Raw genomic sequence first — 26,328 nt, forward strand, 5'->3', positions numbered from 1 at the left:
TGCAGGTACAAGGGGAGAGTTTATGTGACCAACAGAAAATCCCTTATCTGTTCCTAGGATAATCTTTGAGGCAGGAAAAGCCAAAGTGACCACAGGAACTTGCATTTGTGACCATTTGTGTTTTGTACTGGACTATAATTCTGAAAGAGATAATTTTTACAAATTCAACCAACCCTGCAACTTGCATCAGTAAACTTTTGTTTGGATCACCACTCTGGTGAGTGAAGAGTTTTATTTAATGGATTGTGACCCAATTTCTAAGGGCCTTGCATGGTCTTCCCCCCTTTCTAGTGGGGCTGTGCTGAGTTTTGCAAGTTCTCAGCAGCACCCAAGTGTAAACTTCTCTGCCAATAAGTTTGGGGAAAGGGGGTTATACAAATAAAACAATTTTTCCAAATACTACTACTACTACAGGTTATTTTTTATAGTCCTACACAGCATTGTACAGAAACACAAAACATCACGGCTGTAACATCATTTCAAACTGCCACCCTAGAAAATTAATATGGCTTATAAAAGCATGCCTACAATGTCTCCTGAGAAGGCCTATTATATATTCCATGTTTAAATGCATAGTATCAGTTCTGTAGCCTGCTCCTTCCTTTGGAAGTGACCTCTGCTATTATAGGAGCCTCTTTACACAGTCCTAACATATCTATTTGTAATAATAAATATTCTGCTTATAAAAACCCAAATTCCCGGCCCCAGGCTGCCATTCTTTGCCAATAATGCTATTCATGAGATGCTCCTTGATTAGTTCTAACTATTGGCCATTAATTCCCACCTGCATCCTGTCACCTCTGGGAGTAGTCCATGTTCATTAGAGTCTCACCTCTGCCAAGTCCCAACAATCTCAAAATATGCTCTTTTCTCTTGGTTTGGAAGTTTCCTCCTACTCCTTTAGGGTTACAGCTCATTCAGATCTGGCCACTATTGGGCTATGGCACCAAGAGGCTGAGCTCACAACATCTCCTCCTAACTCAGCCCAGTCATTGTAGTGGCAGTCCTCAGGAACCCAGCTAACATAGACCCCAACTGTGGCCATTAGGTGTCGCATTGCATGATGACTGGGACTCCCCCTTCTACTTCCCTGTGGCTGTGAACAAGTTCTTGCTGACCCAAGAAAAGAAGCCAGATCTTCTGAAGGACAGTGAACAGCACTTGCCAGCCCCAAAATCTGCCTTCTTGCACCCTATCACAAGAAACATTCAGTGCTGTCAACAGGACCATGATCAGAGGGAGTATTCAGAATGGGCCTAGTAGTGTTTGGTTGACCCCATATTCCCCATCTTTTGATGCTCCCCAGACAGGTACCCATCTTTCCCTCCCATAACAACAGTCCTGGCTGCCAATATCAGACAATCATAGAATGTCAGATCAATAAGCACAGACCCCATTCAGTCCTGTAACAAATTATCTTGCAAAACATTCTGGGATTTGTGATTCTAACTCTTGAAGCTATGTGGCCATCCTAGTAAGGTAATGTCCCCTCCCCCGCACCCCCACCCCCATCTAGAATACATATAGTTCCTTTTATTTAACATTTCACTGTACAGCTGCATGGGATGTTGGGTTCAGCAGTTCCTTACTTTGTGCTTTCACTCGTCGGCTCCCCACCATTCTTAGATGTTTCCGAAAATTCCTGGAGAGAAAAAAAAGTTAAAGATTTTCTAAGCATATAAAGTTCATCAAGGGATTTACTGTTGTTAACTTTCAAAGGGATTGAAGTAGGGCTCTCATGTTTGTGAATGGAGGTGGGGATGGGGGGGAGAAAGGAGGCAGCAGCCTCTGATAAGCCAGAGCAAAATCTGACCTAGTGCACTAAGGGATATTGTCCTCAAGAGTCAGTAAGAATGGAAGCTTCAAGGAAATCATGCACTCACAGTGGCTGTAAAGGAGGATTTCCCAGATCCGGTCAAAACCCTCAAACAGGTCTGCTTATCACGGTATCCATAATGATTATTTATGTATATTTACACACAGTTGGTCAAAGAACTGGGTTAATTACCATGATTTGGTTATCCAGAAAACCAGAGCTGAAGTCTGGCTGTCATGTAGGGCTGCCAACTTTCAACCGTCAAATTTCTGAACATTTGCAGATGCTGTTTAATCATTTTGGTGATGAAATTTACGCACATGTGACATATTGACACTTCACTATTAGAAAAACTCAGAAACACAGAATAGCAAATAAAGGATGGGTGATATCAAAATGGCTACCTCTGCCTGATACTCAGCTGAAGAACTTTTTCTTTCTTTATATTTTCCTCTGTTTTACCCCTTTCTAATTCCATCTGGCTCTGACTAGGAAAAGAGAAAGGGGAAATCATTGAGTTCATCTCCCGATTTAGCTTCAGTATGAAGTCCAATGGATCGACATATTCAGGGTCAGTCAGGAGAAACCCATGGTGACCCAAATGCAGAGACCTTTTCTTGTTCTGAGGCCTCTCTGAGTCCTGATGCTAGACTACTGCCTCTTCAGCTAACGAGTCATCTGCTGGCTCAAGCGATTGCTGCTGCTGTTAGAGGGACTTCTACAATTCCTGTGGAGGCTGTTGGGATGAGTGAAAGAGATGCCCAGATGTTATTCCTGTTTTGTGATGGACTGGAGTTTGTGCACCCAGGCTATGGGAAGGGCATAGGGATGGATGAAGTCCTGAGTAGTAGCTGTGTGGAATGTGGGGGGAGGAGCAAACAGCTTTTCATATAAATGGGCAATCCTGGCACTTCTGAGAGGAGCACCCACTCGTCTCCTGACCCCATTGTTGTCAAATTAGTGCCGTCTTCTTCAACTCGTCGAAAGTCCTAAGCCATTTGTGGACCTTGCAGAACCTAGAATATTTTGCTTATTGATGTCTGGAGGGTGATCACACAACTGGAAAATACTTTGATGCTTTCTCTCTTTCAGCTTTGTAAGTTCACTGGATGGGGCAATGGCTAAGTTGGGAGAACATGAGCAATGCCTAACTGAAACTGAAAATACAGTATCTACCTTAAGATCCTAGTTGACCCCTCTACAAGCTACTGGAATGGCTAATATTAATATTTCATAATCAGTTGTAGACCTTGGAAAATACCCTGCATGAGAGGAATTTACGTTTTTTTTTATTTCCTATGACAAGACTGTTAGCCTAGAAGTTTTGAATTTCTCAGAGGTGAAGGAACTTGCCTTGTCTAACATTTACTATATTTCTAAATTTAGGAAGAATTTGAATGAGATAGAAGGTGGATTGGATACTTTCATACCAGAAAGCTCTGAGTTGTCTGCTTTTTTGGGTTCATCTATTGATAATATCCTAACAAGTGCTACTTTATTGTTTCTTTTTGTGCTAAACAAGACAATAACTTGGCCCTCCAGAAATATTTCAGAAATAAGGATTTTCTTTTTTTTATGGTCAGAAAATTCAAGTTTTTCCAGATATTACTGGATCAGTTCAACTACGGAGGAAACAGTTCCTTCAGTTGAGACAAAAGGTGTTGGCTCTAGGGGCCACTTTTTTTCTTAAATTTTCCTGTTAATGTTTAATTACGTATCAGAAGAAACATTTTGAAACTTTTATTAGACATAAGAATAGCTGACGTGATTATTGCCCTGTAGTTGTGACCATTGGTTGCATGTTGTGAGGTGATTAGGTGGAAGGCATGAAATGGTTTTGGCTTGTCCTACACTTAATTATTTTCTTGGGTTTTATTTCCTTCCTTTTCCTTCCCTTCATTTCTTCTATGTTGGGGACTAGATATGGAGCGTTTTTCTCGTTTTCATATATTTCTTGTGGTTATATTTTCTCTGTAAACCTATGCTTGCCTGGTGTTAATTGATTTGGTGTGATGATTTCAGTTGGTCGGCGAGATTTCATTTAAAAGCTTGAGTGCTGTGAACCTGAATTGGATTCAGGACTTGAAATATGGTGAAAAGTTTTCTCACGATAGAATACAAGAGAAAAGATAAGTGACACGTTTTTTACATAAGAGATATTTTATTCGCATATCAAAAATGAAATAAAAAAAAGATTAGTCACAAGCTGATGCAAGTCACATGGTCTGTGTAAAGAGGTGGTAGTGGAGGGACCGGTAAATGATTATGATAGACCTAACCGCCAGAGTGATGGCTATCGATTTATCAGTTCTTTAAATATTTTATATTAGTATTACATGTTGAGGGCAATTGATCAATACTTGGTATAAATCCCTTGAAATTTAGTGATGATTTAAATACCAATAAAAAGTAAGTTAAAATAAAGGCCCCATCTAATCTGTTCAGTTTACTTCCTGCTACAGTGCCACAGATCCCAGTGGATCTCTGACTTTGCCCTCGCTTCATTGCAATTAATGATCCTCTGTACTTGTACCCTGCTTTAATTAAACAGTTATTGTTTTTGCATCTATCTTCTCTAATAGGAGGTCGTTCCATGCATCCACCACCCTTTCTGAGAAGAAATACTTCCTGATGTTATGTCTGAGTCTACCCCTTTGGAGCCTCAGAGGTGAATTTTCAAAAATGTTATGCGCATTAAAATTAGTACATATGTAAGTGGCCTCTACTCACGCACTTCATATTTTATGAAAGTCCAACGTGCATATCTTTACTTTTATGTGCATAGACTGTATACACTTGTAAAAAATGGGCGGTCTAGGGGTATTACGGGGTGCTATATTAAAAGGCTCACATATATATTTGGGTATTTTTACACCTGCTAATTTTCTGGCATAAGTGATATTAAATGTGTTTATTGTGTAGCACTGACTGCGGGGGAGGTCTGGGTGAACTGGGGGGGAGTTCAGGCTGAAGAACCAAGAGGGTCTCGAACTGAAGGAATGAACAAAACTAGTGGACCAATTGGTAAAACTGGTAATTTCCTCAACGTGTGCATGTTTTAAAACATACTGGCTTGCGTGTGTAAATCATGATTTACACGTGCAAGCCTTATTTTAGTTTCAATATATATGCATATTTTTGTAAACAGGTGAGTAATGTGTATACTTTCAATACACTGAAATGCATGGTTTCACTGCATTTCACTCATTTGCACATAAGCCTACAAAAGCATATATGTTGAGGGGTCAAGATACACGTATTTTATAAAACATGCCTATATCATATGCTCGGGTTATAAAATACTATGGTAAAAGTACACACAGTCATATACATGGCATATATGTCACCTCATGCACCTGTTTGAAAGTTATCCTCTAACGGGTGAATTTTCAAAGGAGTCGCATGAGTAAATATAACAAACTATCGTAGCAATTTTCAAAAGCTATTTATGCAAAGTGCACTTACACATGAATATCCTATAGATAATTCAATGGCTTATATTATAGCAATTTTCAAAAGCCCGCTTACATGGGTAAAGTGCATTTACACGTGTAAAACCTAGTTTTACATGTGTAAACGCTTTTGAAAATCATGCCCTTTTTTAAGCTTGATGTTCTCAAACTTAATTCTGAAAAAGGTTCGATTTTACCAGTCCAGGGGCCTAACCAGAGTCCTGTAAATTAAATCATGGACTGAAGTGTATGCAAGTGACACAAAATAAATGTATCAAGGCATACTAAAGAAGAATATAGTGTAGCTCCAAAGTGCACACTGTATTGTATAATCGCAAGGAAGGTTCAAATGCTAACCTGCAGCTGGAAGGACAAAATCAGGACATCTCCAAACCTTTTAGCCTTCCCTCTTTTTTTCATTACCTCAAAATGCTGTACAGTCCAGAAAAAAAAATCAGGACAGTGGGCAACCCTATTGTCATACCAATATGTCTAAGATATATTCACACAGAATGAATCAGAATGGAGAGAATTTACGTACATTTGAGCAGTTAATGTGAAATCTTGATAAGCGTCTGGCACCTGTATTTCATCTGTGGGCAAATGTAGTTCTTAAAAAGAGCTCCCTCCACATTAAAAAAATAAAAATAAAAAGTGTATCTAGCAGAAACTATAGGAAGCAATTGCCTCCTCCTAATTCCTGCAGAGGTTTTCCCAAGAGCTTGGGACAGCTGGACAGAGTCGACACATCGTGATAGGTTGCAAATACTCATTCCTAACTCTAGGTGCTAGGAAAGACACTGCAAAGGTATGTGTCCATGAAAGAGAAGGGTCAGAATGTCTTCCTGATGCATGGGATTCATGCAGAATTTAAGTAGATGGCACCTTATAGAAATAAAGGTCACTGTGCATTCAGATGGACTAAAGAAATCTGCCCAGATGGTCACTTTTTCGAAAAATGTATTCACATACTCCCTAGTTGTTCTATAGGAAATGTTATCAATACAAAAACAACTCCTTTCCAAGTTTTTTAAACTCAGTAGTACTAGGAACATATTTTCAGGGCATTTTATTTTTAAAAAGTTTGTATTTACTTTGTCCATCTGTTTGTGACACTGATGTGACAGGCGGGGAGTAGTGACTGCCAGACCAACAAAAAAAAAAAAAAAAGTGCTGGAGCAACAAGGCTGGTGGGGTTTTCCAGAACCTGCCAGCCCAAGAAGAGGAGAAGCTACCAATGGGGCATGGGGAACCATCAGAAGAAGAGGAGCCACTATCCCCTTCCACCGCATCTATATACACACCCTCAGAACACAGAAGATGCTTCATTTATTGTCTTAAGGTTTCAGAATTACCCTAAATAATCTTGGGGTAGTTTAGCTTATAATGTACATGTGCTGTGTGAGTTAGCTTTTAATGTAATCTGTTGGTGTAACTTAAGAATGTCTAAGAGAACATGCTAAGTAATATGTTATAACAATCACCAAATTTGTATCTTTTGGAACCTCCGACAAATGTTTGTGCTTAACTGATAAAATAAAACTATTTCACTAACTTTAGAGAAACAATTGAGTTCCTTGTTCTAGGAAAGAACCTGAAGAAACTTTGAGGCTTAATTTCTCAAAGGTTGATGGAAACCAACAGTTGATAAATGCGTGTTGCCCTTGAAGAGAAGCGCTTTAAAACAATACACAAGGAGCAGACTCAGCTCATAGCACCACATCATTCAGCTATGGGGTCCCTGAAAGTGTAGCGACCACACCGTGGTCATGTCATCACACCATGGCGCTTGCAAACAGAGGAACACGAACCAAAGCAGTCTGCAAAGCATCCGGTCTTTTCCAGGAGCAAGCTCTTGTTGCTGGAGAATGACTTGAATTTAAATATTAACTTTTGCTTATTCCTGGATTCTTTTTCCTGGAAATGAATCTGAATCTTCATCCACTCTGAGTATTGGAGACTGTGAGCTGCTGCACTGTGCTGTGAGAGGCAATAATACCTGTGTCTTAAAGTGTGTGTGGGGGGGGGGGGGGGGGGGGGAGAGGGCTTGAGGGGGGTTCAGATTAGCTAAGCCAAAAAAAAAAAAGGAATAAAAGTCTGCACCTTTGCAACTAGTGTGACTGTTTAGTGTACCATGCGTGCCTCATTTTGTTTTTCCTTTGGTAACTATTTTGTAAAGATTCAGATTCTGGGGCTTAAGTCAATTGAGTATTATATTTATTTATTTGCTTTATATTCCACTTTTCAACCACTTCAAAGCAGATTACATTCAGGTACTTATATGATCTACAACAATATTTACAATCGATATTTGATAGGGTTTCTAGCTAGAGGTCATGTCACCTAGCGTAGACTAAGGCAGTCCTGGTTTTGCCCCCTTGATGGAGATGGAGTTCTCCTTTTGCTATGAAAGTCAAGGACTGCATCTCCATGTGAGGTAAAACCACACATCTGGTCACCCTACCAAGTGGGAATACAGATCCCTATCACAACAGATCATGCATTCACTTTCAAGGGCGATTAGTTTCAAAGCACTGAACAATTACTTCAGTCACAGAACAGTGAATTTTCATGACCTCCAGCATCCAGGATGACGACAGACCGTGAATGGGAACCAGTCTGTAGAAAAGCGCCCTACCTCTGGATAAGAGCTGCTGAATCATTTTCACGTTTTCTTCTCTTCCTCTCTGCGTAGCCCCTGAATGCCCTGGGGAACCATTTTCAAGCCATTAAGCATCTAGAAACACCTTGCCCGGATGCACATGACACAAGACAAACAGAGGCCCCGCAGACACAGAGAGGGAGAGAGACGAGACCAACAGGACAAACTGGGCATGGCACAGCTGACTTGAGTATAACTGGGCATCGCTGCCTGAGCTGTGGGAGGAAGGCGTCATGGAACTTGCATGTAGGTTATTGACAGTTTATAACAGGGTGGAGGCACTGCATAGATGACTGCTCACAATATGGTTTGCTCATATGGTTTGGGGTTTTTTTTGTCATGATGTCAGCAACAAATAAGAAAACAGAGAACAGGAAGAAGTACTTACGAGATTCTGGTGTTCCAAAATGTAAGCGAGAGAGAGAGAGAGAAAAAGTAAGCAATTAGTTAAGGATGAGCTTGAATTCAGAGTTATTTGGTATAATGTGGTTCTTTTGCAAATTGCTGGATATCAGTAAAGTTTGAGCTAGCACATACCATTTGGCCTAGAATAGGTTGCTCCAATCCTGGTTTTACCTCACTGCATGCATGGAGAGATTGTGTAAAGCAGGACTAGCATTTCCAAGCTATGAGGCAAAACCAGGACTGGCTCAGCCTGTCCTAGATGACACAAATGCTCTGCAATGGTGTTCGAAGATGAGAAGAAAGTATCTCTCCTCTGGCCAGTCCCAAGGTGCAACCCATCCTTCCCAGGATATCATCTGATAATCTTTGGGCAGCAAATTAAAGCACACACAAAAAAAGAAGAAAAACCTGGCAAGTCAGTCGCAATAACAAAAATCACTTAAAACAGAATCATTGATATAATTTTAACCACAACAAAATAAGTAAATAATGTTTAAAAAACTATTTGCAGTTCCAAAGTCAATCATAGTAGAGAAATAAAGGATGGCTGCCATCCAGAGAGACATAGGTAATTCTACAATAATCATAGTCTAACAATGTTCATATTCAATTAAAACAGGCTATTTCAGTCTATTTTTCATCATATAGTAAGTGAAAGTATTCAAAAGTAATGCTTAATTGATAACTAAGCAAATGTAAAAGAAGAAGTCAGAGAGAAAGCATGTATGGTCAGTCCGTGGTTCTCTGATGAACAGAGGGATGGGTAAAGAGCTGCTTTAATGAATCTGCTACAAAGCCATCACATTTTCCTTATAATTTTGAGAGGGAGTTCTACAAACTAAATTCTTCATGCTGAAGCAAAGGCCCTGAATTGTGCTGTATCTGTACTTTGCAGGAGAGAATTCATTGCTCATCCATGACTAAACCATGGTGCCTGACAAGATCCTTACTGTATTTCAGGGTACATCAGAAAATAAACAGTTATATGGTCCCTGCCCCCCAAAACTGAATTTTAAGTCCGAGCACAGGCAAATGAGGAAACTTTTCACAAAGTCATATGGGGAGAGTCTAGAATAGATTTTGAACACAAGTCTTTAGGTTTCACAGCACAGTGTGCTCTCCACTACCCTACATTCGTTGACTACCCCTCTATAGGTCTTAACACATGCAGAGCTAACAACCTACTTCAAAATAATGCAAAAAAAAAAAAGCTGATACGACTACTATGTAAGTAGAGGGAAGAAAGCTATCAGTCCCCTCAAAAGCCTCATCCTATTGTGAAAAAGCAAAAAGGAAGGACCCAAACAATGAAAGCCATAAAAATAAACGTACTAACATCTGTTCTTCTTTGCAAGGGTAAGCAAGAACCATGGGCACCTCCAGAAGCAGCTGTACCAGTGAGAGTGCTTTAGGCAGCGGAATTTTCCTTTGTGACTGCTCAGCAAGTTCTAATTCTAAGCTGTTGATGGCTCAGCTTCTCAACAAAAGTATTTTTTAAGTAGGTCATCTACCCAGGCCAGAAACAGAAAGAGTGATCAACAGACTTCACCTGCTTAGAGCAGGCTTTCCAGTCCTAGGTTTACCCATTTTTGCAGGGATTTCAAGAACCAATGTTTTTTTCCTCACAGCCAGAAAGGACAAATTTAATTACACATCACACTCAAACCAGACCTGAAGATAAAGTCAGACAAAGGCCCTATCGGATTCCAGAAAGTCCGACCAAGAGGCAATGGAGAAACGTCTAAGCTATGAGACAACTGGGAATCACTGAAAAGATAATAAGCACTTATTCAGCTCCATAGTCTCAGTCCCTAGGTTTGATGGCTCAATTCACTTTTGCCTTGATTTCCAGAAAGTGAACTTAATTTTAAAGAAAGATGCCTACCCCGTGCACTGGAGAGACAAGCTACTAAATTGTTTAGGTTGGGTAAAATAGATTTTCACCTTAGTTTTCACAAAGGGATGTTGGTAGATCCTGCTCTCCAGGGTCTCCTAGAAAAATAGACAGCTTCTGCCACCCATTCTTTACCAGTTTCAGGTCTTGTCATTTGGCCTACATGGCATCATGGTGGCCTTCCAGAGCTTTGTGGATCTTGTGCTGAGACCACATTATCTATATGCCTTCACTTACATTATACAAAGCATGGAATGACTGTCCTATCTAGCAAAACTGTACTGAGTGCCTTAACAGCCACTGGCCTAACAGCTAAAGTGAATTCTAGCCAGAATAAGACTAAGTATTTGGGCTATGTGGTAGTGATCAGAGAATAAAATCTCTTATTGACAAGATACAATCAGTGGCAGGCGGGCCTGAATTTGTCAATATGCACATTAAGCCTGTGCCTAGGGTGGCAAAAATCCGGGGGCAGCAGGTTGACTGAAGATTTGCTGCCTTCCAACCAGAGGTGAGGGTCTCTGGCGCCTGGGATCAAAAGCATTTCTGTTGCCTCCCTGGTGCATCCCCCTCAACCCTCTTACAAATGAACATAAGAACATAAGCAGTTGCCATACTGGGTCAGACTAAAGGTCCATCAAGCCCAGTATCCTGTTCCCAACAGTGGTCAATCCAGGATACAAGTCCCTGGCAAGTACCTAAACATTAAACAGATCCCATGTTACAAATTCTGGTAATAAACAGTGGCTGTTTCCTAAGTCAACCTGACTAATAACTGTTTATGGAATTCTCCTCCAGGAATTTGTCCAAACCTTTTTTAAACCCAGATAAGCTAACTTCCCTAACCACATCCTCTGGCAACGAATTCCAGAGCATTGAGTGAAAAAATAATTTTGTTCGTTATCTTTTAAATATACTACTTGCTAAATTCATGGTGTGCCCCCAGTTTACTCTGAAAGAGTATACAACCGATTTACATTAACCTGTTCTAGTCGCCTCATGATTTTATAGACCTCCATCATATCTCCCCTCAGTTGTCTCTTCTCCAAGCTGAACAGCTCTAACCTCTTTAGTCTTTCCTCAAAGGGGAGCTATTCCACCCCCTTTATCATTTTGTTTGCCCTTCTCTGTACCTTTGCCAGTGCATCTATATCTTTTTTGAGATGCGGCAACCAGAATTGAATACAATACTCAATTCTGTATCACCATGGAGCGATACAGAGGCATTATGACATTCTCCACTTTATTCACCATTCTCTTCCTATTCCTAATAATTCCTAACATTCTGTTTGCTTTTTAATTGCAACAGCATACTGAGCCGACGATTTATGTAAAAGCAGGTTTACTTACCAGAAACAGTGTCTCCCATAGATAACAGGTTGAATTAGCCATGTTCTATGGCAGTGCACCACTTGGTGTAACTAGACGGAACTGTCTTTCCAAGCTATTAGAGCTTTTAGCTTTACTGGGCGTGCGCGGGAATTCCCATGCAGGCGTCATCAGCGTAGTTCCTCAACCTATTCCAAGCAAATGAGAAAAGTAGGAGCAGGCATCACATGGCTAATTCATCCTGCTATCTACAGAAAACACTGTTTACGGTAAGCAAACTTGCTTTTTTCCGTCAATAAGCAGGCCTGAATTATCCATGTTCTGTGGGGAATCCCAAAGCTGAGGGTTGCAGAAAAATTGTCAACTGAAAGACACATTTCTCCTCTTTTTTTTCATACAGAAACCTGGACTCCGCCGTGGAGAGCAGACTACTTAGAGTCTGTGTACCATAGGACAACACCCCTCACAGCACTCTCTCTGGCAGCCAGAGAGTCCAGATAGTAGTGGGAGGTGAAAGTATGTACACAAGACTGAGTGGCAGCTCAGCAGATGTCTTCGATATGAATGCCTCTTATGTGCACCTTTGATGCTGCACTCATAAGCACCTGGTGTGCTCGGACAGGTCCCAGTAGAAGTTCGGCCGCCGAACTATATGCAAGAGGTAATCCAATTTGAGAGTGTTCTTTTGGAAACAGCGATTCCCAGTCTGTTAGGACCAAAGTTGAGGGGGTCCTTCCTATGAGAATGGGTACGATGTTTATAGTATGCCAGAGCTCTTTTATAGTTGAGCATTTGGAGGAGTCTTTCGCTTTCATGTGCATGAGGCTTTGGATAGAAGTTGGGCAGAGTTATGGATTGGTTCAAGTGGAAAGCAGAGACCACCTTGGGAAGGAACTTAGGGTGAATTCAAAGCACTACTTTGTCATGAAAAAAACTGAAGAAAAAAGGATTGATGTACCGGTGCTTGAAGATCACTGACACTGTGTTCCAACATGACAGCAACAAGGAAGAGCACTTTCCAAGTGAGATATATTTGAAAGGCATCAAGTCGAGGCTCGAAAAGGGGGTTTCATCAAAGCCATAAGAATCACACTGATGTCCCAGGGCTCCGGAGGTTTTGAGACCGGTGGTTTAATTCGCAGCATGAATTTGGACACTAGGAAATGAAGAGAATGGGATGCCATCCTCTTGGGTATGATATGCCGCAATGGCACTCAGGTGAACTCTAACAGATGATGTTGCGAGTCCTGACCCTGATAGACGAAAAAGGTAATCTAGGATGATCAGTGGTGCTCATGTAAAGGGGTTTACCTTTCTTGTATTACACCACAATGCATATCGGTTCCACTGGAACGCGTAGTTTTGCTGCGTAAGATGTTTTCGAGTGAAAAGAAGCACCTCTTCAATTGGTTCTGGAAGAGAGATGTAGTTCAAGACTGTGCATTCAATATCCATGTCATACAGCATGGGATATAGTAGCATACCCCCTTCCAGAGTCGTATCCCAGTGGAACAGGAGGTTTGACAGTCAAGTGAACCAGATATGTGAACCATGGCTGTCAGGGCCAGACCAAAGGATCATCTGGGCATGGTCACCAATAAGCTTCTGAACGGTGTGAGCAATGAGCAGGATGGGAGGGAAGGCGTACACAGTTCCATCCCCCATGATAGGAGAAATGCATCTGGGGCCTCTCTTTTGGAGCTGGGAAGAACTGAGCAGAAGTGATCCAGCTTCCTAATGTCTTCCGAGGCAAAAAGATCATATTCACAGCATTGTCCATTGCCAAAAGAAGTTATTGAAAGTTGTCTAGTCTAGAGATCACTCACGAGGTTGGAAAATCCTGCTGAGACAGTCCGCCTTCACGATGTCAACACCAGGAACATATGTCATGTGCAGATAAGCTTTGTGAGATACTGCCCTTGCCAAATTCTCAGGGTTTCATGGCAAAGGATCCAGGAGCTAAAAATTTAGCCAGATAAGTGACTTATCCATCTAAGTGGCAGCCGCTGAACATGGCCGGATATTCAGTGGCTGCTACTTAGCTAGATAAGTCCTACTTAGTCCGGCTAAATAGCTTTTGAATATTGACCTCCTTAATTTTTAGAATGTAAAATAAAAGATGAAAATATTTGCCAATGTGCTTCAGAATTTTCTAATTTATGCCATAGAATCTACACTTGAACTGCAGCAGGAAATTGTGGATTGTTTCTTAGACTTGCTCCCTGTTATTTGACCTTAATGGAGGTGGGAGTGGGTTGGGGAGGGTCGACTGTATCAGCAATGCCTAGTGTAATGCTTGGCCAGCTGCAGGATGGCCATGCGATCCGCCGCGCTCACTCAGCACATCGTTGAGTCCTGTTGCAACAAGGACGCCATCTTTCTCTGCCTTCCTCCGGTCCGCTGGCACTGCTCCTAGGTGCACGTGCACACTACGCACTAGTCTATGAAGGCCCCGCGGTGGTAAAGCCTTGCACAAGTGCCTCCTGATGACATCACGCGGCTGGGAATTTAAATTCCTAGCCATGCTTCCCTCAATGCCTCAACAACAAGTCCTTGTCTTGCAGTGCATGCTGCTCGCTGTCTTGCTTCATTTTAACCTTGTTTGCCTCGCTGTTACATTATCTTGCCTTGTTGTTACCCTGCCTAGTCTTGCCTCACTGTTGTCTTACCCTGCCAGGCCCTGCTTATGTCTTGGTTCCCAGTGCCTTGTCTTGTCTTGTCTTGTCTGTCTGTCTCTGTCTGACTCCTGGTTCTGACTTCTGCTATGGATATTGACTACTCTTTTGGACTGCCACCTGCCCTGACCCCAGTTTGGATCTAGACACCACTTGCTCACTGCCTGCCTAACCTTGGCCTGGACCTTGACACCACTTGCTCACTGCCTCGCCTGACCTAGGCGTGGACCTTGATATTGTTCACTCGCTGATTGTCCTGACCTCTGCCCGCTATTTGTCTTTCTGACCGCTCCATACAGTACATCTCTGACCCCATGAATCCAAGGTCTAAACCTGCAGGGAATGGGACTGGTATAGGGGAAACCCTAGAACCAGTCCTAGTAAGAGCAAATCCACCTGCTGTCGGCATGGGCCTAGTAGATTCGCCTGCTAGGCTGCATTAACCACACCACAGCCCAAGGGCTCACATCCATGACAGACTGCTGAGGCCATGAGCTCAGTGGACTCATCCTCAGCAGCAACAAGATCACACAATAATACAATTGGCATACTACAAAGTCTAGCAGCCCAAATAGAATCCTTACAAGTTCATGCTCCAGCACCGGCATCTCCTCCAGCTGCACCCACCTGGAATTTGGGACTCATGCCACAGCTACCACCACTGTTTAGGTAAGAGGGGGATCCGAAGGCCTGGCAAGGTTTTATCAATCCGTGCAAGATGCACTTTGAGCTACAAGCTACCAGCTTCCCCTCAGACCGAGCTAAAGTGACGTTTATGCTTTCTCTCCTAGAGGGATCTGCCCTAGCCTGGGCATCACCACTTTCAGAATGAAATGACCCCCTGGTTGGGAATCTGGACAATTCTGAGACAATTCCGGCAGGTATTTGATGAGCCAAGTTGGGCCTCTTCTGCGGCTGAGTTGCTCCGAATAAGACAGGGCACCCACACAGGGGGCGACTACGCCATCCAGTTCCAGATGCTGGCCTTGGAATTCCACTGGGGCGAAGACAGTCTCAATGCCATCTTTTGGCAGGGCTTGTAGAGCACATCAAAGATGAGCTAAGAGGCCAGGAACTGCTGCCCATGTTAGAGGATCTCATTGCTCTAGCTATTTGAGTAGACCTCCGCTTCCAAGAGCAGGCCAGAAAGAGGGAGGTTTCTTGTTGGCAGTTTAAGCTAGTGCCTAAGTCCCAATGTTCTCTGGTCCTTACCATGGACTTCTTGCCTGCGCCCTCCTCCAAAGAACCCATGCAACTCAGCAGGGCCCAACTCACCGAGGAAGGAAAATAGAAGCATCAGTGGCTCAACCTGTGCCTCTATTGCATTACTCAGGGGTACTTTGCTGGCTGTTATCCTGAGAAGGTGGGACTTCTGAGCCTATGGTTGGTTGGAGAGGGAACCTTAGGCCAGCCTTCATCCTCTCCTCAATTGCTCGTGCCAGTTTGTCTCACCTCCCTCAATACTGAAGTGCATATTGAGACGCTCCTGGACTTGAGTGCTAGAGGCAACTTTATCAATGAATTCTTGGTTCACCAGTACAACCTTCCTACAGTGACTCTGGATAAGCCTGTTACCATATCCTCTGTTTATGGTGAACCCTTCCCTGGCCATCTATCTTTGGTCACTCTACCACTTATGCTGCAAACTGGGTTCCTGCACAAGGAAAACATATCTTTCTATACACTGTCCAGGGCAATCAATCCAATCATTCTTGGCTTATCTTGGCTAATGCTACAAAACCTTCCGATAGATTGGCAGGCTTTGCAGATATCCCACTGCAGGTCATCATGCCAGCAACAATGTCTCACGCGGGTATTTCCACCCATGCCTCTAGCCCAGACTCAGATCCCAGACCTCCTGGGCCTTCTTCCTCAGTACATGGTATTTGTAGATGTCTTTAGTAAAAAGCAATAGAAATTCAATATACCCAAAGGTGCAGCTGAAAATCCGAAACAATCAAAATATAAATATTCAGCTGGAGAAGAACTCTTTAGGAGTATATACCGCAACCGTCATAAATGGCCTCAATGTACTTGTGGCTTATTGAATAAAGCCTATAATACTTTAGGCTGGTATAATCATAGGTTGCGAGTGTATTTTGTTATGCACTATCTGGTGCTATAGAAGGTTGGGGCACAGTTTTATGGCCGCCGCAGTCATGTCATCAACCTTTTTTGGTATTAGCAATTAAGAGGTTCCCATGTTACGTCAATTACCTTTTTAGGGTATGACCATAATTGGAACAATATACTTCATTTCCTCCTACCGCACGAGTCGATGGAATCCCTTTAAATTCGGCGTCTTTTTGACGTTCTAGCTGTCAGTAATCAAGACGACACGCTGGCAGGTCACATTATCATAGTGCTCGTAAGTACAGCCATCCACGAATATCCATTTCTTAGAACGCTAAATACCAAAGTTATTTTTTGACATTCATTAAAAGATTTCTTATTTACCATAGCGCATAAGCTGCTTTTGATCTAAGAACTAACCGGATATCATGGAGTAAGTTTGACTTCCATTACCGATTGCCATTATATACATTTTTGCAACCTGTTTGGCATTTAAAGAACTCTAATGCTGTTGTTCCCCACGGGAGGAAAACTTCAGGACTGTTTAAGCCAGCTCTTTCTACGTGGTATTCAAGATAAGTGCACACACTAGTTTCCTAAATTGTACAGTGACTGTGCCCCAGCTTTCTATAGCACCAATAAGCCACAATAAGCACCAATAAGCACAATAAGCCACAAGTACATTGAGGCCATTTATGACGGTTGCGGTATATACTCCTAAAGAGTTCTTCTCCAGCTGAATATTTATATTTTGATTTTTTAGTAAAAAGCATGCAGAGACACTGCCACCCCAAGGTCTTACAACTTCCCAATTGAGATGTTCCTGGGTAAGATGACCCCTAAGGGCAGGGTCTACCCACTATCTGCTCCTGAAATAGCAGCTATGTCTAGCTACATCCAAGAAAACTTGGAGCAGGTTTTTATCTGCCCTTCATCATCCCAAGCAGGGGCAGAATTATTCTTTGTTGGTAAGAAGGATGACTCCCTTAGGCCATGCTTTGATTACAGGGGCCTCCACATTATAACCCACAAGAACAGATATCCGCTGCCCCTAATTACGAACTCTGTCTACGAGAGGCGCAGATATTTACTAAACCAGATCTCAGAGTAGCTTACTATCTCAACCCGATATAGGAGAGGGAGGAGTGAAGATGGCATTCATCATCTGTGATGGGCATTATGAATACCTCATAATGCAATTTGGTCTTTTCAATGTCGCTGCCATCTTCCAGCACATGGTCAACAAGATCTTGAGGGACTTCCTCTATTCTCATGTGAGGGTGATATCCTCATTTTCTCACACTCCCTGCGACAGCATTGTCAGCATGAAAAACAAGTGCTGCAGATGCTCCAGGAAAACCACTTATTTGCCATACTCAAAAAGTGAACCTTCAAGCAGGATGAGCTGGAATGGAGGTGACCCTGTGAACTCTCCAACATGATTGTTATGGCAGAATTCTTCCCAAGGAAGGAGAGACACCCAATAGTCCTGCTGTTTATTTACATATGCCCTTAGTAGTCCCTTGAGGATTTGATTGGTTCTTCTGTCTGTCCATTACTTTGTGGATGGTACACAGAGAAGAAGTCCAAAGAAATTTCAAACTTCTTGCATAGACTTTTCCAGAACTGTGCTATGAATTGCACTTCTTGATCTAGGAGAAGGTTTTCAGGTAAGCCATGGAGTCGAATGATATGCTGAAAAAAAGAGACGAGCCAGTTCTGGTGCAGAAGGAAGTCTGAAGAGTATTATGAAATGAGCCATTTTTGAGAACTGGTCCACAGCAACACAAATAGTACAGCCATTAGAGAGAGTTAGGTCAATGACGAGGTCCATGGCCAAATGGGTCCATGGTTTCTCAGAGGCTGGCAATGGCTGGAACAGCCTCCAAGGGTGAAAGTGTGAGCTCTTGTTAACTGCACAGTTAGGACAGGACTCCATGTGGCATTGTACATCATGACTCAGAAGCCAGGATGTGGTAAAAGCTGTTAGTGTAGCTGGATTAAAAAAAGGTTTGGCCAAGTTCCTGGGAAAAAAGTCCATAAACCATTATTAAGATGAACTTGGGAATCCTGCCAGTGCTTGTGACTTGGATTGGCAACTGTTGTTAACAGGCTGTTGTGCTTGATGGACTTCTGGTCTGACCCAGTATGTCAAATTTTATATTCTTGTGTTGTTGTAGATGAACTTTGGATACCATATCATTTTCTTCAGATATCTGAAGAAAGCACCTGTGTGCTCTCTAAAACATCATCTTTGGATAAGTCTAATGTGAGACCAATCAAAGGTATCACAGCCAGCAAAGAATCCAGCTTTTTCCAGGACCAATAGGGCTACTACAGATCTGCATTAAACAGAATTTGAAAAATTATTTTGAACCATAGCCCAAAATAAAGAAAGGGAATGGGATGGGGTGGGGCATTTGGTTGTTTTCTTTTTATTATGGGGGGGGAGAAAGTTGGCAACCCTAGAAAATGAGCACATGGAAACAATGTGAAATATTAGCATGCTGAATATAACAGTTGCTAAGATCAAATTAAACTCAGTCTGTCCATATCACTACCATCCTCTGTGCCCCCCACCCACAAGGAGATTGTATTCAATTTCATAGGGGTTTCTTTTAGCCATAATTAAGACTTTAAACCCTGGAGGTCTATATTCAGCCACTGACCAGCTAGGAAAATTAGCTGAATAAAATTATCCTGTGAACTTAGTCAGGATACTTAGTGGCATGGGCATGAATAAGTTTATGCAGCTAACTTTAAGACTGCTCTTCCGCTATCCTAAAATTATCCTGTGACATTAGCCAGATAAATGCTGAAAATTGGCATTATCCAGCTAACTTATCTGGATAATGGCATTAAACCCCAGAACACCAGCGGACCGCCTCTGACATAGCTGGATATGTTTTCAGCTGGCTAAAAACTCTTATCTATGTTATGGCTTTTCAGACAAGCAGGCCTTTCGGATCTTAGTGTTTGTCCAGTTAAGTGCCAAAGTTAGCCAGCCAAACACTCTGGACAAGCTTTGAAGACTTCTCTTATAATGCAGTGCAGTTTCTCTTCTTATTGCAAATGGCAAATCTGTTCTTAAGATTTATACAAATCAGATCCACGTTCCTCTTAACAGAGTCAGGTCAAGTTTTATTTTCCCAAAACGAACTCCCAAACATGTATTTAAAAATAGTACACGATTACTTACTTTTCAAGCACATCTATATATCTGAATGCAAACAATGGGCAACTTTCAGTAGCCCACCTGGGTGCCAAGTCTGTGGGAAGTTTCCTACCCACATGTCTGGTAGACAATTTTCAAAGAAAACCAGGCATGACATTTTTCTTGTAAAATATTTGCTTAGATGAATGCCTGCTGGCAAAGGTACCTGCAGACCCTTCCTTCTTTCCCTGTGGGGAGGAAAGAGAATGTATACAGATCTGAAAATTCCATTTTGCACTCATATTTTACTGCCCCCTTCTCAATGCTCCCCTCCCCCCAAGGAATGCCATTTTTTAATGCGGCTAAAAGTCCACACGTTGCGAACCTCACATTTCTAGTCGTTTTGAGCAGGGCAATTTTCAGACAAGCCTGTTTATCCAGGTTAACCACTATTTACCGAGGTAAATGGCTTTGAACATTCTCCTCGCTAGCTGTAAATGTATAACATGCAAAACCACTTTGACAGTGATTCTTTTATGATGTCAGATCTGTGCTGCTATATACTCCATCTTTTAACATTAAAACAAGATATGATTTATCAACCCAAAACATTAACACACTCCAGAGCCTGCCTTTCCTGGATATTACAACATTTATCAGGTGCTTGAATCACTTGTCCATTGGCCTCCTACCTAACAGACCTGAGCTGTATAGTAAAGGCAAGATAAGGCAATCCCTGTCGTGTTTTAATGGTTCAATCATCAGCAACCCTGCTGCGTATCTCACTATTCACTGAAGGAGAGCAGTGCTGACTGTCAGACAGAAATACAAATATTTCTAGCTAATGGTTCATTGGTAAACTTTCTGTGGCCGGCCCTTCGGTCAGCCACTAGATGGCCCCAGGTACCTTACCATCAGGACTTATGAGAACATTGGGATTTTCCATTCTCTTTCAATCTCTCCACTGAGCTGACTGTGACTGGATATCCCAGGGGCATAAGACGGAGTTAGAGGTAGGGAGTGGGTGGTCATTTTGATTTAGGTTTTGAAGAGCAAGGAGGTATTTTACTTTCTCCCTGCCGAGCTGGGCCCACTAACCCAGCTTGATGTTTTTCTTGTATTAGAGGAGATTCCTCAGCAGTACGCTCCCTGTCTGAGAGGGTCTGCCTCCCCTTTTTAAGAGAGAGAGGAATTTGTAGATTTTGGTCAGCTTCTGGATTCGGTTTTCTTGCTTTGGGAAATAATCTGTGCTTTGGAAAGGGGCAAACCCCCCAATCCTGACAGCAGGGACTGGAGACCTGTGAGCAACCCTTCCACTCCCTAAAGGAAGCAAGACCAGCGACAGTACTACATTTTGCATAGACACTTTTGAATTTTTTCCCTTTTTTGTTAGTGTGGAGGGCTCTTTCCCCCACCCCTCTGCACACTTGTGGAAAGAGATAGAGGGCTGTAAGCAGAACTGGAACATCAGGCTTCTCTCCCAGAGAGGTCAACTGAGGTTGTAATATCAAGCCTTAGGAGATTCCCGGATCTCCACACCAAAGGGATCGGGACACATTCTGTGGGCATCAGGCTGAATGTTGGACTCGGGTAGGATCTTTTTGTGGCATGGCATGTGCGTGCCCCCCCTCCCCCCCTCCCCCGAGTTCCCCAATCTACTGGAGAGTTTGCACACATGGAGGCAATGGCAAGCTCTCTCCCAGGAGCTAGAAAGGCCACACGCACTCCAGCAGAGAGACAATGTAAATAGTTTGAATGTACAGTTTCATTTGTGGAATGTTCTGTGGGACAGTGATTGACATTTTGGAAATAATCGGTAAACTTAAGATGAACCCCCCCCCCCCCCCAGTCTGAGTCCAGCCTTTTTGTCCCTGAGGAGAACACTGCTGCTATGAGCTACCGCACACTTCAGGAGAAACCCTCCATCACCAGGGCCACAAAGGATTTCCTTTCCCCTCCACTCCCTGGGAGCTGGAGAGAGAAGGGGAGGGATGGAGAAAGTAGCCCCGGCTAACAAATACTTTTATGGCCCTAGGGGAAACAGCTATCCTCCCCTCCACAAAGGGTTACAATTCTAAGTGCTCACATACGGGCGGATTTTAAAAGCCTTGTGCACCGGCGCGCCTGTTTTCCATAGGCCGCCGGCGCGCGCAGAGCCCCGGGACGCGCGTAGGTCCCGGGGTTTTTGGAAGGGGGCGTGTCGGGGGGTGGGACCCAATGACGCTGCGTTTCAGGGGTGGGGTGTGGAGTTTTGGGGGTGGGACCGGGGGGCGTGGCGCCGGCCCGGGGGCGTGGTCCAGGCCTCCGGACCAGCCCCCGGGTCGGAGGACGGCGCGCCAGCAGTACGCTGGCGCACGTAGATTTACGTCTGCTTCTCGCAGGCGTAAATCTACGGACAAAGGTAAGGGTGGGGTTAGATAAGGCTGGGGGGGTGGGTTAGGTAGAGGAAGGGAGGGGAAGGTGAGGGGAGGGCGAAAGAGAGTTCCCTCCGAGGCCGCTCCGATTTCGGAGCGGCCTCGGAGGGAACGGAGGCAGGCTGCGTGGCTCGGCGCGCGCCGGCTGCCCAAAATTGGCAGCCTTGCGCGCGCCGATCCAGGATTTTAGAGGATACGCGCGGCTATGCGCATATCTTATAAAATCCAGCGTACTTTTTAAAAAAATCTACCCCATAGGAGATTAGGATGATTTAGGATCTCCCATGCGTCAGGAAAAGAGGTGCTGGGACTGCTGCAGAGCCTCCAGGAATAAAGCAGGCAAGAAATCTTTGCTGCTCATTCAGCTCCCAGAGAGTTTAACTTTCAAACAATTTTGCACAGCCCCGTATACAAATGTATACGACCACGTGGAGGTACACATAGATTATAAAACAGACAAATATCTAACCCCCCCCCCCCAACACATGTGTATAAATTTGGTTACATACGAATATCTGCAATGCATTAAAAATGTATATTTTCTCTACCTATTTTATAAACATACATGTGTAAACTTTACACATGAAAAAATAGAACTTCCCTGCCTAAGGAATATACACAGAATTTCCTTGCATAATATACGCGGAAGTCGGTATATTTTAAAACATGCGCACGAAACTGAAATCACCAGTTCCCCGATACATCCACCAGTTCATCAAGACTCTCCTAGTTCTTGACCCTGAATTCTCCTCAGTTCAACCAGAACTCCCACTCAACAATAGCAGACAACAGATGAGTCTGATATTTGTGCCAGATAATTAGCAGGTATAAAAACGCATAGCGGGACTTAAACTATAGAACTTTCTTCCACAGCCTCTATGCCAGATAACAGAAAAAAAGAGTTTCAAAAGAGAACTGAAAACATGGCTCTTTAGAAATGCATATGAACATAAAACTCGAAAATGCCAATAACATCACTGTCAGAACCCCAGACTATGCTAACAGATTAAGCAATAAATATTGATCGATGTTAAATGTATACTGAGTATAATGAAATGGAAATCATAAGTAATAATTCTACATCAAGGCACCCTAATTACCTTGTACTTAATCTTGATGTATTGACTCAGAATACCCATTTGCTGTTGAGATGAATTAGATTATGTATAAATATGACCTAGAAAATGTATTTGCTGTTATATTGACCTAGAATATGAACTTTGAAACAGAATGGGATTGTTGACCCAGTAACTGAAAGCTGATTTTGTAAACCGTTGTGATATTATCTAAGAAGGACGGTAATAAATAAATAAGTTGCCTAATGCATTTGTGTAAATTCCTTATAAAATAGCAACTTACTTGCCCTGGAAAACCCATAGACCACCCCTATTTTGCGCAGGTAAAAGTGCACGCAAAACTGAAAATACATGCGTACCTTTTATATTTATAAAAAACAGCACATATGCAAGTTCAAGCTGCTTGTGTGTGCGTATGCTAATTTTATGTACGTGACTCCTTCGAAAATTCACCCCCTTAGTAATCGGCTGGAAGGCGACTTCAAGCAAGGCTGCACGGGCACTGTCCAGCGCTGTAACCCTCCACCCAGAATTTCATGTGAAAGCCAAATGCCTGATCCTGAGGTTACCTGCAGAGCACCCAACGGGTGCTAGACATCAAAGCCCTAGTCCTACCGTGTTCCCAAGCCAACAGAGTCTGGAAGCGAGAGGAGTGGAAATCGCTGATGTGAGATGCGATTGTGAAGCCCAATCTGAGCCCAGCCCAACTCAGTAGAGGCACAGAGGACAGATTTACTTACGCTTGCATAGTTGTGGTGGCAGTATGAAAGCTGAAGAGGTTCTCTTTCGGAAACCATGCCCGAACAGGGCCATCATCTGTTGTAGAAAGAGAAAGAAAGAGAACATGGCATCAGGAAGGTGAGAGATGGGATCATAACGTTTTCATTAATATGAGACCCTGTAAATAAACTCTCTTACGAACTCACCCACACCCCCACACCCCTCAAAGATTAGGGAAATTACACAATTGCAGCTACATTTTCACTGCTAATAAAAAAAAAAAATTTTCCTACACTATATTGATATATGTTTTGATATCATTCTAGGTTTATAACTCAAAACTATCGCTCTCATCAGGAATCATTACAAAATTTCCACTGGGAGATTGATACACGTGGAACCAACTAAATTCTGCACACTTCATTTCTGTCAGTGCTCCCTTGTAGGACCCCTCTCATAGTCCTTTCTAGCAGCAGCAGGGTCATCAGTAGTGGTAATAAGGGCCACTGGTGACATGCAATGAGCAGGAGGACTGAGTCCACTTCTAAACACTACTTCACATCGCTGTGCAGAGTTTGCACAACCTCCGTAAAATAATATTTCTTCCAGATCTCTTGTTCCTTTAAATATTGATGCATTTGGAGAAAGGTTGTGATTGGATAAAGTGTTTATAAAAAGGGAGGGGGTCGACGTCCTGTTGAAATAGCCATCATTTTTAGTAATTTGAAAGACTCCCGAGAAAGATATCAATTTGTATGTGAGGTAAATTTTGAAATAAACTTTTTTTTTTACAATGTTTTTATATTTTCTTTGTCTGCAGAATGTTTGAGTGACGCCTGAGGAAAACGGTGGAGTCTGCCGAAACACAGGCCTGAGTCAGTAGAATGGAAAAATGAATATTTTTGAAACAAATTTTAGGTTCCATTATAACAGGACATGGAGCACACATGGATATGAGTATTAGTTGCAGTCAAAGATTAAAAAACCAGAAGATAAGAACACTTTTAGGTTGCTTTGGTTATCTTAATGTTAAGGATTGCATATGTTGAGAAATGATTTGAAGTGGTACATGATGAGATACGTGCTCATGACTGAGTATACCTGAAGGCCATTGCAAGGCAAGAGGCATCAGATTATTGAATTGGAGCACATTTACTTCTGGTACTGCTTGTAGGATTTACACCTCTGTTTTGTATTTTTCATGTGGTAATATGAAAAGTATCTGCTTATTTTATCAGGATATACTGGATTATGAGCAGAGATTGATAACATTTTTATCATTGAAAAGTGTTCTTGATTTTTTATTATTTTCTGATTTCCTGTTTGAAAATCATTTGGGTTTTCAAAATGAGCACACCTCCACGGTGGAACAATATCTATAGCTTTTCCCAATCACACACCGAATACTTTTGCTAATACTGAACAGTCGCAGGAACAAGTTATATGCTTGAATAAGAAGTTAATCTGAATGGATCTCCACGCAGGCATTTTGACTGAATATGTTAGAGCTCAGAGAATCCCACGGGGCTTATGTTTGAACAAGGAGCCTTATTTATACACGGATAATAGTACTTTCGTAATGAAATGGAATATCTTAAATAAATGTTCACTTGATATACAGTAATGCTCCTTATCATTGAACACGTGACTTTAACAGCTGTTAGCATGAACAGCGAAGTTGGCAAAGATTTATGTGGTTTAAAAACCAATTTCCAAAAGAGGGTTTTGGCCAACAATTGAAAGAGTTTCAATCTACAAGGGCCAAATTTTTGGAAGATATAAAAAAAAGATCAAACAAAAATTTTTTACGAGATGAAGTGATTAGAAATGTGGAACAATGTATAATTTGATGAATCCTCTCTTTAAACAGAATAGAAAAACTGTTGCTTTTGATGCTTCTTCATCCTCATCTGATTCTTCAGGAGAAGAGGCAGATAAATCAGTGAGTGCTTTTTTAGGGTCTCAAAGATCAGTGGGTTCATTTTCATTAGCTGGAAAGGGAGGAGTTCCCCCACAAAAGAACCATTTGTAAGCACCACAGCGGACATGAGAAGCACCTTTAACTCGGTCTCAGATGTTTCAGAGTGACTGGTGACCAACCTCTCTTCAAAAGTATTGACTCAAGCACACATTTCTGTTCTACAGAAGGGTTTGTCATTTGTTCCCATGAAAACCTTTGATCTATTTCAGGTGGAAATGTGCTTTTTTTAAATTCATATGCCAGTTGTGACTGAAGTTGTATTTTTCTACTAGTTGGATAATATTTATTTTCCAGACTGTCAACATGGATACTACCAGGGCTGATTGATTCCACGATTCATACTTTTTATGAATTGGTATGAAGGGACATTAAAAAGATGCCATCACATATGGGGAGATGATTAAATAATCTGACAGTAGAACAACATCAAGCCTTGAAGGAGTTGCAGGAAAATAGCTCTATTGTGATTAAGGCAGCTGACAAAGGTGGGGCAGTCATGGTAACAGAGACACACTTTTACAGGTGTAAGATTGAGCGGCATCTAGCAGCCATGACATGTTACAGCAATTTATCAGAAGATCCATCGCCAAGGATAAAGGAATGGATTGATAAGGAACTAGACATTGCGTTGCAGAGATCATGGGTTACTACCCATGAATACAAATATTTGAAGGTAG

At 42.4% G+C, this 26,328-nt stretch overlaps 1 protein-coding gene across 7 annotated transcripts in view; it reads right to left on the reverse strand.

Annotated features, from left to right (window-relative positions):
* NSMF (NMDA receptor synaptonuclear signaling and neuronal migration factor) overlaps positions 1 to 26,328 on the reverse strand; it is a 137,163-nt gene that overhangs the window by 45,534 nt on the left and 65,301 nt on the right. For 4 of the 7 annotated variants that reach the window (XM_029612180.1, XM_029612183.1, XM_029612184.1 and 1 more), the window contains exons 4-6: positions 23,691 to 23,766; positions 8,319 to 8,324; positions 1,590 to 1,642 (exon numbers count right to left, since the gene is read on the reverse strand). In XM_029612180.1, coding sequence (XP_029468040.1) covers positions 1,590 to 1,642; positions 8,319 to 8,324; positions 23,691 to 23,766 — 135 coding nt within the window. Of the gene's footprint in view, positions 1 to 1,589; positions 1,643 to 7,906; positions 7,976 to 8,318; positions 8,325 to 23,690; positions 23,767 to 26,328 lie in introns of all 7 variants that reach the window. The other 3 variants (XM_029612182.1, XM_029612181.1, XM_029612185.1) reach the window with 2 other exon arrangements.

This window comes from Rhinatrema bivittatum, chromosome 8 (assembly GCF_901001135.1).
Source record: "Rhinatrema bivittatum chromosome 8, aRhiBiv1.1, whole genome shotgun sequence".
NCBI classification, from domain to species: Eukaryota; Metazoa; Chordata; class Amphibia; order Gymnophiona; family Rhinatrematidae; genus Rhinatrema; species Rhinatrema bivittatum.